Source organism: Cygnus atratus, chromosome 16 (assembly GCF_013377495.2).
Source record: "Cygnus atratus isolate AKBS03 ecotype Queensland, Australia chromosome 16, CAtr_DNAZoo_HiC_assembly, whole genome shotgun sequence".
Taxonomy (NCBI): domain Eukaryota; kingdom Metazoa; phylum Chordata; class Aves; order Anseriformes; family Anatidae; genus Cygnus; species Cygnus atratus.
The window spans coordinates 14,900,844-14,917,648 of NC_066377.1; the positions used below are offsets into that span (position 1 = coordinate 14,900,844).

Here is a 16,805-nt window from a genome sequence, read left to right on the forward strand (position 1 = left end):
GAAGATATGGATTCACACCACGGTTCTGCTTTCACACATTTGTAACCTACCAGTTTCATAGGCTGAATCACCACGGCAGTCTTCCAATTTCTTCTCACAATTTCCTGGTGTGTGCAATAGAATAGACAAATTCTTTCATAATTTCACAGTAAAGAAACAGCTCATCTCACTGCAGGACAGGGCTGCAGGATATACATTCAGCAGTCTTAGTGATTAACAGGTAACAAAAGTAATGATACAGACAAACTTGCTCTGCTTTGCAGCTGCTCATGCTCAACCTAGGCTGAACAACCAAGGCTAATACTATAGCAAAGATCTTCCTTAAAACACACATCAACATTGCTGGAAAACAGAAGGAAAATCCCAGAAAGAAAATGAGACCAGACATGCCTGTAAATGACAGCACATTATTTATTTATGAAACTGAAAGTGATGACAACTTGTAGTGCAATGACAAGTCCAACTTCCTTTATCTCCACAACAGCAATTTTTACTAATACAAAAGTGTGATTAAAAAATAAGATGATTGCAAAGTATGGTAACTGAAATTTAAAAATAAAACTTTACATATAAAAAATATACTGGCACCTTATGAAGGCACAAGAGGAACTACCTCAGGCATCTAGCCAACTGACTTTCGTACCAACCAATACAGATGGGTCCCCATTTCCAAGGCAGCTTGATAGAATAAAAAAACTACCAAGGAACACAAAGACAGTAAGTATCATTACTGTATATATGATTGTCCTAATGAACACTGAAGCAGTGTTGCGTGAGCAGTTCAGTGCACATGCCCACTCTAGCACCAAGCAGCAGGTGGGCCGTGCCAAGTGATGATACATGGCATGATGTATCACTATTCCAAGGCAGAAAACCAACAAGGTTTATTTTCTTTCACAAGAACTGCCAGCAGCTGCATTTCTTCCTTATTTACATTTCTTGCAGTTAGGAACAGGAAAGATCAAAGATACAGAGTACAAGCAGGTAAGAGTATTAGTGTGAATGGTACGATCTTAAGGCACAGAGTGTGCAAGGGAAGAGTGTGAGTGCAGACAGCTCTCTTCACCACAGTGATACACATGGATGGCTAGGATGAGGATGCAATCTACATCTTCTTCGTTTCCAGCAGTTTCACAGGTGGCCACCCCTGCAATTTATAGTATGAAACCAGCTGCTTTGGCACTTCAGCCAGAACCATCTGGGAAAGAGCTTCCCGGGGAGCCTGCAAGGAATAGTGAGAATAAATCAAAGATACTGCAGGGAATGGAATTACCAGCCCAGTGACATACTCTCTCACAAAATTCAGACTGCAGCCCCCACCTGCCAGGCAAGCAAGGTTGAGAAGACAGCACAATCTGCTTTTCGCCCATGTCTCACTCCCTCTGGTTCAGTCTTGCTGCAGTCTTAGGAGCACTTCCAGTCAGTCTCAGCGAGTACTCTTGCTGAAAATCACTTGTTCCCACCCCTGCATTGCTCCCACCCTAAGCCCAGACTCACACAGCCTTCATATGGCCTTGATCTGGGTGGGACACTGCCCCAGCCACTAGCAATTTGTCTTATTTTGGGTTTCCATTTAACTCCATTCTTCAACCTCATTCACTGCATAGCATGCATGAACACTAGTGCCCCATCAGAAAAAGTAGGGAGGAGCTGGGGAACGATAGGACTGCTTTCAACAGCAGGAAAGATTCCATCTCAGCTTAAATTGCTCATGGGACTCAACAACAGAGATTGAGACAAAATGATCTCACTTTCTTGACTAAATGTTTGCATCCCAGGAGAGAAAACACCTCCCTTACTCCTTGTAACACTGCAATAGCCACTAGGTAGTAACGATACAATGAGAACTCTTTAGGAAAAGCTGCAATAGAGTTATGAGGCACACAGTTTTGAATCCAGAAGCAAATATATCTCAACTCTCACATGAAACAGTTTGGACAGTGCTTTGACCATACACTTTGCTGCCTTCATACACTGCAACATTAATAAGCTGCTTAGACACATGCTAATTTTTTGGATGTAATAACTGCACATATGTTGGCAGCAGAATTCTTATGAAGTTAAAAACAACTTACATTTTTGAACTGCTGGAAAGGCACAAACTGAACAATGTCTCGTGCAGCTGGCTCTCCTGTTAGGGATTTCAGGATGCCATTGTCCCCATCAAGAAACTCCATTGCTTTGAAATCAGCTTCACCAACTCCAACAATAATGATGGACATCGGCAGCTTAGATGCATTAACAATTGCTTGCCTGGTTTGATCCAGATCAGTGATCTCTCCATCTGTGATGATCAGCAAGATAAAATATTGCTAAAAAACATCAGAAAATACTCAGTTAGGGAGTACAACATCAAAGCTCACATAACTGAAAGCAAATGAAGCAATTTCTTACTCTAAAAAAGCAAGCAGATTGTGCAGTGGATAAGACAAGAATAGAACATTAAATGAACTTTTGTTTATTCCCATTTTTTCTTATGCAAACCACCTTTCCTTGTACACTTCAGGGAAATCCTCTGCATTAGATAAAAGATACAGGCTTACATTCAATTTATAAAGAACAATTATACCAGTTGCCAGAATATAATAGCAATGATCAAAGTAATCCTAAATCAACAAAGGTGCATAAAAAACTCACTGATGGGTGCTGCTTTATTCACTGATATCTCAAAAAGGATAAAATACATTATTCAATATCTGTTTGTAACTCAAAAAAACCTTCTTTTTTAGTTATCAGTAATTTAAATAAGTATTAGAAATCTGAACATACAGCGGTGACAAACGTCATGACGTGACGACACTCTAGAAATGACAGAAGGGGAAGAACACAGGAGCTTAAGAAAAATAGGAAGATTTCCCCCAATTGTTTGAATAGCTAAAAAACACCCTCAAAAATATAAGAAATGGCTCTCCCTAGACCAAGCACCCCACAGTGTGGGAAATTAATTTGATGTATGCACAAACTTATGTAGTTGTACAAGGATTTTGAGTTCTAAGACCATAAAGTATCAGAGTGGACATCAAAATTCCTTCTAATTGGGTGGTCAAAAATGGAATCAGTTAAATACATCAGGAAGTATAATCCCTTCATCCTTAAGTACAATAAAGTTTTAAGATATGGAGTTGAATTTTAACAGCAGTCATGGCCATGCAAGCACACAAATGAGACATGCAATGCAACTGCAGACGTAGTATGGATGTTCTGCAACACGGTTAGCATACTGATTTGCTAATTCTCACACTACTTTGGTAACGTGGCCCCCTAGATATTTTGATTCTGCATGCAAACATGGTGGGACAAACAGTCAAGCCCTCTACCGTTTCTTAGGTGGTCTTTGTATACATGCTCAAGTGAAAAATTGTTTGGAATAAAATACACAGGGCCCCTTTATACTGTGTGCGTTCCCTACAGGTGATGGAGTCTGGCAAGAGAGGTTAGGGTGAAGCAACTGCTGACAAAATCCAATTGGTCTAAACGCCAACATGGGACCCCTGCATACTTCACTGGTACAGGTTCACATATGAACCAAGGGAGTAGCAACAATCTCTTTGGAAGCTGGTAAGACAGGACCAAACTTGAGATCCTGAGGAAGAAGAATGCATCACTTTACCATACAATTCTATCCAATAGTGAACACAGGAAACAGAAACATCACCCATTTGCGGGGAAGGGCACGGACTCACAGAAGCAGTTCCTTGTTGCGCCGAGTGTGCAGCAAACCTTGCCACATGGTTTATAATAGGAGAGAAGTTGGTTGGCCCATAGAGTCGTATCTGAGGAAGGATCTGGCGGTAGGCATCAACTATTCCTTGGATCCCTGTAACACAAGGAATGCAAGCTGCCAAAAGAGCCTCACAATTTCTCCAGTAATTATTCTATAAGCATTACTGAACAGTGAAGCAAAAGGATAATCACTCACACACAGCTGTGAACTCCTAAAGGACAAATAAATAGCAGGATAGCAGCGAATATACAAAGCAAAGGTCTAAAACCAGTGGACATCTGCAGAGACAAGATTTCCAGATTTCTTCACCATTCTGTATTCTTTACATTATTCTTTATGCTTACAACATAATAAAGTTCATGGAAGTTGGTGGAAAAATAATCTAGTGAAGGCATGCTTATGACCTTGTCCTTTCTTTCTACTCTGTCATCCAGTTTCTCTTGTTTAATTGCTTACCATCTAATTAGACAACAAGGTCAGAAACTCTCTGGAACAGTTAACGGCTTATTTTCCTCTTGTGCACAGTGACACCTGGATTTAAACATTTCCATAAGAGAAACAGTAACCTCTAAGGTTTTTCCCCTGCAAGAAGCTTTTCTTGGGTTAACTAGAGTTTTTTTTTTTAATAAATGTGATTTTAAATGGTACATATTCTTGTGTAGGGCAATTTAGATGGATCCCCATATTAACTTGTATTGATGTACTTTCATTTACTGCTGCTGCTCATCTTGTCCACCACACGTGTTTTAGTGCTTTACCTCTGAACTATTGCACAGGAACCATCACAGAGCAAAGGCACAGATTCCAGTGAAGCAGACAACACAGAACTGATGAAGGAAACGCTTGGATTTTAACACTGATTCTCAGATTCCATTCTTTCTTGGCCTTAGACCGGAGAGGAAAACTAAACTGAGGAAAAAATGTTCATTCAAGAAAAATTCTGCAGCGCTCCATGCTGAGAGAGTCCTTAGTCCTAGGAGTTCTTAATCTGGCTTACAGACCAGCCATTGAGATTAGCTGAAACAACTACTGCAAAAGAAGATGGCTTTAAAGAAAATAATATTTTGAGACAACCCTTTAAAAGATAACATTCAAACATATTCACATTGCTGAAGAAGTAACCACAATCTCTAACAAACTTAGCAGATGGTTGCTTTGAAAGTGTGACTAACAGACACATTGCTGATCTGAATTCACTACCATCTGCAACACAACAAAAGTAACCAACTTGCAGCAACAAAAATTTCCGCACAGACTGACAGAATAACAGAATGGTTAAGTTGGAAGGGACCTCTGGAGATCATCTGGTCAATGCTCTGGTCATCTGGTCATCTCTCCCTGCTCAAGCAGGGACACCCAGAGCAGATTGCCCAACAGCCATGTCTGGCTTGTTTCTGAAGATCTCCAAGACAGGAGACTCCTCAGCCTCTCTGGGGAACCTGTTCCATTTCTCAGTCACCCACACAGCCCAGAAATGATTCCTGATGTTTAGAACCTCCTGTGTTCCAGTTTGTGCCCATTGCCTCTTGTCCTGTCCTTGAGTACCACTGAAAAGAGCCAGGCTCCATCCCCTTTGCACCCTTCCCTCAGGTACTTACAGGCATCTGTGAGATCCCCCTGACCCCTCTCTTCTCCAGCCTGAATTGTCTCGGTTCTCTCAATCATAGAATTATAGAATATGCTGTGGCAAGTTTTTCGTAGTGGTACTGCAGGGACGGCCTCTCTGAGAAGAATCCAGAAGCTGCTCCATGTTAGATAAGGGCCAGTTTCAGCTGACTCCAAAGGGACCCACCACTGCCCAGAGCCAAGCCAACAAAGTGTTGTTGTTTGTGCCTCTGGGAAAGCAGATTTAAGACCGGGAAAAAAAAAAAAACTGCTGCTCAACAGCAGCTGGGAGAGCAAGGAGTGAGAAACAGCCCTGCAGATACCAAGGTCAGTGAAGGAGGCGGAGGAGGTGCTCCAGGTGCAGGAGCTGAAGTTCCCCTGCAGCCTGTGGAGAGGCCCATGGTGGAGCAGGCTGTCCCCATACAGCCCATGGGTCCCACGGCGGAGCAGATCTCCACGCTGCAGCTTAGCTATGACCAATGACCGCACTGTCCTTCAGATGTTTTTCAGTAACTCCCAGAGTAATTTTCTCTATAACTTTACCAGACACTGAAGCGAGACTGGCAGCCCTGTAATTACCAGGGTCTTCTTTCTTGCCCTTCTTGAAAATTGGAACATTTGCCAGTCAACTGGGACCTCTCCAGATTCCCAAGACCATTCAAAAATAATGGAGAGAAGCCTAGCAATGACATCAGCCAGCTCTCTTGGTACACTGGGATGAATCCCATCAGGTCCCAATCACTGAAACTTATGCAGACCACACAGAAATCTGGATCAACACAATTTCACTCTTGTCACCATCCAGATAAGAGTACATGTAGTTTGCTGCATGTCTTCATGCTACATATGCTTTTCACCAGTTATGAAAGAAATGCAACACTTCTAACTTCTAACATCAATCCCTCTCAGTGAAATAATAATAAAAATGTTTCCTCACCTTGACAATAAGGGTTGCTGGGATTGAAGTTCAAAGCAAACTCATGAGACACCTAGAAATAGGTATGTTACAATCAGTTAGAGAATGCAGAGATGAACAGAACAACTGCATAGTGTTGTGAAGGCCTTACCTGCCAGTTAGGAGGAACCTGAGCTCCAAATCCAAATGCAGGAAACAGCTTGTCCCTAGGGAGAAAGGGTAACAAGAAGAATTGTGAAACAGCAATTCTTTAATACTTCGTTATTCTGTTTTATTCCCAGAAAACAGTTGGAGACCAAGGTTCAATTCCTGCCCTGAGGAATGGGTACACCACCTAGTTTCCCATGGCCAGTAACCAGCTACCCAAGGGTTTCAGGCAGGGACTTGACAGATCCAGAATTTGTTTCAACGCAGCATCCTACAGGACTCTCGGGAGATTTCAGAGTAGCAAGAGAGAAGGCAACCCAGTCACAGCTTGGCTGAAGGACAGAGCAGGCTAAACATGTTCCCAATGAATTAAACAGGAGACTTCTGTTTGAAATGCACCATCAGCAATAAAGGATTAGCAATGAGCTAAAGCAGCATTATAGAGTAACCCAGGCCATAAAAGGGCAGATATGGGAAGACAAATCAAGCAAACACCCTGAATTAAGCAGTGCTGCCATTGGCTTTCCTGGCAATGCCAGAAGCAGGAGGAAGCAGTAGCAGCACCTGAAGGGATCTCCCAAGGAAAGGCAGCATCTCTGTCACCCAAATGCTACAGCTCTGGAACGAGCTATCAGCCTTGATCAATGACACCCACTGTGACACATTTTGTGTGTCATTTAATACACATTTTCATGTGGTGACTAGATCAATCAAGAGCCTCTTACATACGTGTCATAATCCTGGACTACACTTCCCACGCTCCAGATGGCAATCAGGTACTCATTTATCCCATCTGGGCTAATGTAGTGAAGAGAATCTGGTGACTTGGGATCGCCATTGGAGCCAGTGAAGTCTATGCCCACCTAATCAGTTCAGAAGATGATAACACAGTAGGTCACTGAACCATCACCATAAGCAACTGAGAAGAACCAACCATAACCAAAAACAGAGACCTAGACTAGCCCCACACTGCTCCCTTCCTCCCAGGCACAAAGACAGTCCCATACAGGGACAGGCAAACAAGCCAGCACACCTTTTCAGACAGGTCACATGCATGTCTAAGGAGTAGTAGTCCTTTCCACTGACAGACTGAGAACTGATTTCTCAAAAGAAGCTTAAGAAACTCAGGATCCATTAAATTTGCTACTTAATAGCAAAAAGTAAAAATTTACAGTTACTTCTTTTTGGCAGTCTTCATCACTTCCTAAGAAAACACACACTGCAAACTGAAGTACTAACCACAACTCCGTTGCCCTTGTCTTAGCAACTACCGAGATGTGCAGTGGGGAAACAACTCACTGTAAAATTAATCTGGCAGCCTCCCATGATGTAGTCCAGGAATGAATAATCTGTTTCAATCTAGAGAAACAGACAGACAGCATTACACCTCCTCCCCACAAAAACAGATTTCTTTACAGTGAGAACATAAAAAAGCCAAACGATGACAATAATCTTCCTACCTTGCAGGATTTTATCCTAATAATGCCAGAGTTTTTGTAGCTCTTTTTCTTCTGTTTCTTCTCAGGATGAATGCATTCATATTCCACCTACAGAAAGCAAGTATTCAAGAAGCAAGTAATAGAACACCTGCATTTCCAGCAGTGCAAACTATTGAAACAGAACAGTGTCAGACATTACACAATTTCAGAGTTATCTGGCAATATTCTGAGACTTCATTTTAAAAAGGTTTGTGATTACTGTGGCTGTTATTAGACAAGTTAAACAGATGTTTTTGCTACCATCACTGGGCAAAGCACATCAGTCAAGACTTCATTAAAGTCCCTCTTTGGGACATGACTGTTAGTCTGTACAGAATCATTGAACAGTCATTGTAACAGAGGAGAAAAAAGTCTGTCACAAACGCAAGCATTTCTCTTAACATAATCACATTCTTTATCAGTTAAGGGAAGGGAATGAACACAAACAGATGAGGAGAAGGCAAAGCAGGCAGAGGGAGGGAAGGAGGCCAAAAACCCTAGGCCACAGGTTCTCTATGACAGAGGCATTGTTCTGACAGTGCTGTTTTGTTTCACTTTGTATTAGTTCTGATCTCACATGGGTTAGGAAAGAAGGAAGCCATCTTCCACCAGTCTTAGGACTAAAATCACAGAAATCAAACTGGCTGGTGACTGGAAGCACTTCCAGGCTATGTCCTGCATGTGGATTGATCTGTCTGAATCCAGATGAGACCTCTCCATGAGAATGAGAGTTGACGTTTTTGCTGCAGACAACAGAGAAGCTGGCACCACCAGCTAATGACCCAACATACTCTAAAACAGGTGTCCAAGATAAAGTAAGAAAAGAGACCCTTGGAAACACCATTTCTCTCCTCTAGCTAAAAAAACAACCAGAGTGCTAGTAAGGGCAACCAGCTGCTGAGACGAGTCCTACCTCCAGCCTCTTCTATTACAGCATTAACAAGAAGCTCTTTTGTTTCCACTTGGCTCAGCAGAGGCAAAAGCACACAGAATTGCTGGCAAGAAATGGCATGTGGCCAGCACACAATGGGCTCAAGGATGTCTGTAGGAACAGGAGGGCTAACAGTACCCAAGAAAAACAGTAGTATCCTCCCCATGTCAGGTTTTTTTTTTTCCCCAAATGTTGGCTTAGTAATACAAAGATACAGACAAAAAAATCACTTTTGGAGGCAAAAACTAAAAATCTCTCAGAGATCAGTACTAAAAAGGGTTTGTGAAAGACTGAAATATGGACTTAATTGAGGAACTAAGAAAGCTCACCGGAGAGCCGTCACCTGCTTTCTGCAGCTGAGCCAGGTTAGTTTCAAAAATGCCTATCAAGTCATGTGACCCATCACTATCATGATCTGCACACTGTACCTGAAAGAGAAGAGACAGCAAGCAATGGGCAGGTGTACTGCATTAGGGAGAATGACAGCTGCTCACCACAGAATCTCCCTGCTTCCAACAGCTTTGCACCGACGGTAGTATATTCCCCCATCAAATCTGAACCGGTGTTGTCACCCCTATCACTAACCGAAACCTCACAGGAAAAAGAGAGAGACAGCGTGAATTTCAGTTAGAACAAGGAAGACAATTCAATTGCTTCACCACAAGGTGACAGCTTTGTTTTTAACTAAAAGCTTTCTCCAGTTCAGATGGAAGAGACTGAAATAACAAAAAAGAATTCAAAAGAATTAAAACCCTTGTTTCACAGCCCGAAGTTATAAACTTGAGACCATTCAGGACATCATATGCAACTGGGATAATAGGAAGAAGCAATTACAAGTTTTATCTAGGCAATTGCTGAATATGCTCCTTTCTTCTACCTGGCAATAGCATTAATTTACAAAGAAACTGCAATTTCCACAGAGTGTTAAGTCAGTCTTTTTCTGCATCTTAAACCAATCAAATCATAAACAATTAATAATCAGTCATGTTTACAACAGCATGAAAGCTTAAATCTTTAGAAGTACAGAATGCAAAAAACAATGTATTTAAGAATAAACTTACGATAACAACTATGGCTTAGAACAAAACCAGTACAATGTACATTGGCAACAGCTCCCCAGCCAATCACCAACTACAGAAGCATTTAGAACATGCATGATACACAGTACAGCAGAACACAAATCCAGAAGCAGTCAGTCAAGAAGAAGTTTGTGGACAGCCGCTTTTCCCCCTGCCGACGTTCACGTACTACACTGACTCAAAAGCTCGCTATGAGGTCTGCTTTTATTAAGCAAGGAACTGGCGTTGCCTCAGTAAAAAACAGTGACAGTTTTTTCCTCAGGACGATGGGACAAGACGAACCTACAAATGACACCTAGATAAGGAAGTCAAATCGAATAGCTAGATCACCAAACTTGAGGACAAGTATCTTTGAAGGGTTCTTACTGCCTTCAATCCATAAGGGATCTTCCATTGGTTTCAGTGGGAAATCTGTACCAAAAGCTGGATGTATTGTGGTCTAACCTAGCCAAATTGGAAGCACCATACCATCCTTCAGTCTCTCCAATGGGAAAACAAGATCACTTTAGAGATTGGGCCCCGTGCTTCTCCCCCTTCATCTTTCCCAACCGACCACTGCTCCGTTCCTCTCTTCTGCATGCTCTACCACGAAGCAACCTCCAGGCTCCTCCATGAACCCCACTCTGCCTCTCTCAACAACTCTGATGTTTAAAACATCATTCAAAAGTGATTTGACCATGTCAGGGAGGTTGCTCAAGGGGGCCATCACGCAGAGAACAAGGTACAGACTAGGGGTGTCCTTGGTGCTAATACACCCGAGACATGGCTGCAGAGAATTCAGCAGCTGCCACCTCCACACACCTCCCCTTTTCCTCCTGCTTGCTCTTGTCCACTCTTGTCCATGCCAAAAATACATATTTAGGACCCCTTCCTGTTATTAGTTCACAGCATGATATAGCTTAAAACAAACCTCCTTTTGCAAGGGTTTTCTAACCTGGGCTTAGATTTACAGTATGCAGTCTGAAGAGTAGTGCTGCTACAAACAACACGTGGAAGACGTGATGTAGGAACAAGTACCTGAAGCTGCCAATAACTGCTTTCTGAAACAAGGCCTGACCTCAGGGGTCAGCTAGCAATACTGCGAGATACTGCATGCAATTATTCTCAGCTGAACTATCCAATATTCATTAAGAGCCATGGAATATATTCAGTGGGTCAAAGGCCCCTTTCAATCTACAAGACAAATTTCTAACATTCACAGAAAATGGATTTGCCTTTATGCACATGCCATCAAATGCATGGACTGGAAGGGAGTTTTGTTTGCTTAAATCTTACGTTTACTATTTCTATTTAAACAATTACAGGGGAGAAAACTGCTTTTATTTGCCCTTTTTCTTAAAGAAACTGTCAGAAAATTACATTGTGTCAAAAATCTGAGCTGTTCTTTAGCAGGGACAAAAATAACACCACTCTGCATCACAATGAAGAAAGAATTACCAAAATATTAGGTAGCATCGTTAATTTGACCTGAAGATTTATGTTCACAGACACACATTTAGTGCACATTTCCCACTACAGAATTATCATGCGCTGCTAGCAAAGCTAATGTTTATGAGACACATCAAACGGACTTATGCACATGCATGGACATTTCCACTATGTTGAAGCACAGGGACTTCTCCATTCAGCAACCATTTTTCTACATGTAACTGTTCCAAAAAAATCTTAGGAAGCCTTGAACAAGAGATTCAGAGCACCACGTACCAACTGAAAAACGCATCTCCAGTGCAATGTTACATTCTTTAGTGCTACTGTTCCTGCCTGTCTCAAGTCCCTTTTCAGATCAACTTCCCTAATCCCTAGGGGAAAGGAAAATTTAATCCTTTTTCACAGATGCATTGTGAAACTTAATACATTATTTGCACATGCATCAAGGATTTTGTCTGAAAGGAACTAACAGCAAAAGTTTTATATTTTTTAAAACAGATCATTTCAAAGTGAATCCCAAAGCACAGAAAGCTTCCAAAAAAAAAGAATTTAGACTGTAGTAAATACAACTTCAGTAATATAATGTCTAAATCATGCCATGTCATGTCAGTTTTGACAAGGTAACATACATCTCTTTGCCACTTCCTTTCCACATTTATTTCAGAACTTTTGGACCAAGACTTCTTTCTGACCTAAGACTGTTGACTCCCCTAGAGCAAAAGCTCACGACCGCCACTTAGAACATTGTCACATATTCAACAAGCTCAGCAGATTTGAACATCTATTTCCAGGTTAATAATCTCAGTAACTCTTTCGATCTCTCATGCTGCACAAATTAAAAGTTTAGCATGCATTGCTTTTTGCTAAACCTTTCAAATCAAACTTCTAGCATGAGGTTTCTTCACAGACAGGATGAGGCAGGAAAATTCCGCAAACGGAAAGTGTTTAGGAGTTAGATAAACAGAAAGACTATACTCAACATAAAACTAGTTATGGTTTTAAATGCCTTTGTATTATTAGTGCATTGCTTAGAACAGAAATTGAATTAATTTGCTATCAGATTATTTTTGTAGAAACTTGTAGAAAGATGTAATTGTTCTTCTACCACCTCCGTAATTCAGGACCAGAGAACATTAATCATCATTATGCAAGACTACAAGGAACTTCAGTTCTGACTCAAAACCAAATTTCTTGTTCAAACATAAAGAAAAATAGCTGTGATAAGCCCACCATTCTTATGAATGGACAAAGCTGTTAGCTGCCCACTCTGTCAGTATCCTAACGCATTCAAGCTTATTGAGTACAAGTATCACAGTTTTCACTTAGTGTTAGAAAGCCACAATTAAATAAGAAGTCCAAAACCTGAAATGCTGGCCAGAATATCCAAATAATCATTTATAATTCTTCTTATGATGAATCATTAGAAAGCGTGTCACTTCTGCATTCCCTAACTTCTCAATTTCACAACTGACAATGTTTTAGGACAGACTTCATACTTAATAGACATATAATCACTTATGTGCCATACTCTTATTATTCCAGAAGGGCAATCTAAAATTTTAAATATGACTAGACAACTTGATAACTCATACTTAAGATATCAACAGATTGGGTTTCTTACAACAACAAATTTGAAATTCCGAAGTCTGTACCTTGATAGGTTTATTAAAATCAGCACCACAGAACGTCTGCAAGGGAACACTGAACTTTCTCCAGCATGGATTTAAGTTGTTCTTAATCACCTTAAAAAAAATGACAGCATAATGTCACATGAGGGATGTGGTATGCAAGTTACTAAGAAACATATCATGAGGGTTCTGTACTTCCGTGGGGCTACCTGAACAGCCCCAGTCAGTTCAACCTTGACAATGTATGGAACACCAAGCAAAAAGTTCTATTAAAAATAGAAGATAGAAATACAACGTAGGGTTCAATTGTAGAGCCAAGCCAATCATCGCCTGAAAGGCAGAAGAGTCCTACCACTCTTCTTCTCCCCTGGTGCATGGTTGGACTCTTCATCAGCCCAGCTTAACCCACTGACCAGGCAGCAAATTAGCCATTTTCTGCCAGGTCAGTGAGCCGGATCCCTTTTTTGGCGTACAACACAAGTTTCATCACAGAACTGGTGCATGGCATGACCAGTAGTGACACATTCCTGCTTTTGGTAGGAGCAAGTTGTCAGATCAACTCAACACTAAGAAACACATCAGTGTAGAAATACTACCTCTGATCTGTACACCAACTGCCACATTCCAGCATCGCTCTGCTTGTAAAGCTCCAAAAACGGATCCGATTTACCTAGGAAATCCTGCAAACAAAACCCCAACAGAACTCATCAGACCCCCGTGTTTTACTCAAATGAGAGAAGAGCTAGCTAATCAGTACATAACACTTCAAACAAACCACAGTCAAACAAGCTATATGTTTGTTTTCCTCTTTCATTGTGTTTTTCTCTTTCAAACTGCAGCACTTTCAAAGCCATCATAATACAACAGCTTTGATTCCAAGACTGTGCTTCCTCAGAGTATTTTGTTACTATGAATTGTGCCATTCTGCTTGGCTTAAAATAACATCAAGGTAGCATATCTAAATTTCCACCTCTTCTGCTTTAATATCATTACAGAAAGCCCAGTTAACTGCACAGTCACAACAATCAATGGAGACAATTATTTAATATACTAACATGTAGATTATTCCAAAACCAAAATAATCCTCCAAAACCGAAACCTGGCGGTTGAATTCGCATCTAAGACCGTATTTTTCAGCATGTCATTATGTCTCTAGTTCACTTCATTATCAGTAACAAAACACAGCAAGCCTTTTTTACACGATTACAGAGCTTAGTTGAAGGTTTACAATACAGTGAGGACTGCTAGCAAAAAGGCGCTAACTGTAAAAATAGTCAAAACCTACAGAAGCACGCAATATCATTAAAAAAATAAATCAATACCTTTTTGTCCAAGTTTTGGGCTTCAATTTCCAAATAAACAACCCTGGTATCTTTAATCTCCTCTGCTGAAATCTGTGCACAGAGAAAAAAATATAAATACATATATGTATATACACACACACCCTACAGAGTTTCACTTATGCTTTGTGCTTACAGAAACTCTGTGTATGGTTACAAACGCATACCCTTCCTGTACACATGCAGAATTTGAAAACAGACAAACAAAACCAGAAACATTACTTTGTCCCAGACCACATACCAAAGATTAAGAAATCATTTTTTCCACACACAACCAGGTCATTTACCGTTATGGTGCCTTTTCCTGCTGGCTTTCCCTCCTTCAGTTCCAGAGGTCGAGTGAACACTGAGCTGGACACAACCTGAGGTTAAAGACAGATATTATAAACATCAAGGTAGACAAAAAGCAAAGAATTATTCTTCAGGATGAATTTTTTAAAGCTCTCCTAAAAAGCTCTGAAGGGTTTAAGTCCATTTCCTGCAGTGACAGATACCAGTTTGTGCTTCTGAAACGGTTAAGCAGTCTTAAAATTTTCCCTCCCTATCCACAAAATAATATCCACCAGTATGTTTATGTTAGCCTCCTATTATTGCTTCCCCCAAGATATTTACATTACAAGTAGTCAAACAGCTGCTGAAAATCAGAAAAGACTATTTAGCTAATCAAGTCTTTCTTTAATATCCCAAATACCACCTTTCTTCTCCTACCGAACAATACAAACTCCTCTTCAGGAATCAACTGCGGAATCTCAGACAGTCTTACTTCCCTGCATTTATGGTCTGACGATCTTTTTGTGCAAAGGAAACCAAAAAGGCTCTGTTAGAGTTCTCCAGGCTCCACGCCCTCCTCATTCCCAATCTCCCATTAGCACTACGATTGCCTCTTACATTCCATAATGACTGGTAAACCATACACATCTAACCTCCACTTTGCACTCAACGTGATTTTTCTAACTACATTCAGTAGGGACACAAACTAATATGCTAAATAAGTGTAAGGAACAAGATGTTTTGAAACGTGAATGTGTCAAAGCCTTTCATAAACCAGCCTTGCTTCCCATTTTTCACAACAAACCCAGTGCTTGCTGCTACATTGTACATCACTTCACGTGTTCCTCTGCATACCTGTCCCAGCGTGCACTCAATCCCTCCAAGGTAGTCATCGTCGTTTAGATCAGGGGACTTGTTATCGATGTCATAGACACCGAATTTCAGCTTCTGCACTTTCTCAAAGTAGTAGTCGACAACCAGCTTCTTTGAAAATTCAGGGTTTTGGCAATTCTTTATCCTCTCTGTGCGATCTAACTGTACAAACACAGAAGCAAAGTTGAAGAAAAAAAGGAAAAAACAGAAAGAGGCCAGGAATCCAGCATGTGCTGGACCGCGTGCCCTGAGCACAGAAAGGACAGCACATGCTGGAGCAGGCAAACCAAGGCCCCATCGCATCTCCAGGCGAGCGTACGAGCAGCGAACGAAGCCAACGACAGCACGACCCCGACGACCCCACCCCACGCCCGAGCCCCGGGAACGCCGATCGCAGACCCGAACGGAGCGCACGGGCCGCGGAGGGCGCTGCCGGCGCCGTACCTCAGCCCACTGGCGGCCGCCCACGTCCTGCAGCAGGACGCAGAGGGGATCCGACTTGGAGCCGACGTCCCGGTCGAGGAGGCGCTGGCAGGACACGGACAGCTCCACCCTGCTCACGCACTGCGCCATCTGCGGGCAGAAGCGCAGAAGGGGTGAGGCCCGGCGGCGGTTCCCGGCCCCGCAGGTGCTCGCGGCGGCGGCGCGGCCCCGGGCGGTTCCTCCCCGGCGGCGGGGCCGGGCCGCGACCCGCTCCCGCCCAGGGCTCCGAGCCGCGAGCCCGACCCCGGCCTCAGCGCCGCGGACCCCTCGCCGGGGAGGACCGGCTGCCGGCCCCCGTCCCAGCAAGATGGAGTCGCCTCTGCCCGCGCCGCAGCGCCCGGGCCGGGCTCCGCTCCCTCCCCCGCAGGCCGAGCTCTGCCTCGCCCCCTTCTTTAGGGCTCCCGCTGCCCACAGGGACACGGCTACGACGGTGCCAGCTCCAGCCGGAAAGGGGCTGGAGAGAACTCGGGGCCGGTACGCGTTTCTCCCTCAGGCCTTGCGCTTTCGCTATCGGGGGCGGGTGTAAAACGACGGCACTTTTTGCCCTTTCGGGGGGGCAGTTGTTGGTTCAGTATGTCAGCTGCCGAAGCTCTTGCTCTGCCTGTGCAGACACACCCCCCACCCTCCCCCTTGCTAGCACAGTGACAGGAAATCTGCTCTAGGAGGCTTCTGCACGCAGCACAGAAGCCACAGAAGCAGCCATCGTGAAGCGAAAAGGCCCGACTGCAGGGCGGCTGTACAACGCCACAGCGTGCAAGCTCTGCCTCGCGTCCTGTCCTCACATGCTACAGAGCCCCCGTTCTTTAGGTGCTGCCTTCACAATAAAAAAAAGTGATAATTTTATTGCATTTCAAATTACGGCCAATTTTGTTCAAGGAACAGCTACAATTATCAAAACTGAAA

At 42.7% G+C, this 16,805-nt stretch overlaps 1 protein-coding gene across 5 annotated transcripts in view; it reads right to left on the reverse strand.

The window, feature by feature from the left end:
* Positions 1-387: 387 nt before the first annotated feature.
* Positions 388-16,805, reverse strand: part of CPNE1 (copine 1) — a 41,856-nt gene continuing 25,438 nt past the window's right edge. For 4 of the 5 annotated variants that reach the window (XM_035548274.2, XM_035548270.2, XM_035548271.2 and 1 more), the window contains 15 exons: positions 15,864-15,992; positions 15,402-15,581; positions 14,564-14,638; positions 14,259-14,330; positions 13,533-13,616; positions 12,961-13,050; positions 9,131-9,229; positions 7,853-7,939; positions 7,692-7,751; positions 7,122-7,255; positions 6,397-6,451; positions 6,267-6,318; positions 3,684-3,817; positions 2,076-2,312; positions 388-1,222 (listed from right to left, as the gene is read on the reverse strand). In XM_035548274.2, coding sequence (XP_035404167.1) covers positions 1,106-1,222; positions 2,076-2,312; positions 3,684-3,817; positions 6,267-6,318; positions 6,397-6,451; positions 7,122-7,255; positions 7,692-7,751; positions 7,853-7,939; positions 9,131-9,229; positions 12,961-13,050; positions 13,533-13,616; positions 14,259-14,330; positions 14,564-14,638; positions 15,402-15,581; positions 15,864-15,992 — 1,605 coding nt within the window. In that variant the 3' untranslated portion in view covers positions 388-1,105. The remainder of the gene's footprint in view (positions 1,223-2,075; positions 2,313-3,683; positions 3,818-6,266; positions 6,319-6,396; positions 6,452-7,121; positions 7,256-7,691; positions 7,752-7,852; positions 7,940-9,130; positions 9,230-12,960; positions 13,051-13,532; positions 13,617-14,258; positions 14,331-14,563; positions 14,639-15,401; positions 15,582-15,863; positions 15,993-16,805) is intronic. The other variant, XM_050714015.1, reaches the window with a different exon arrangement.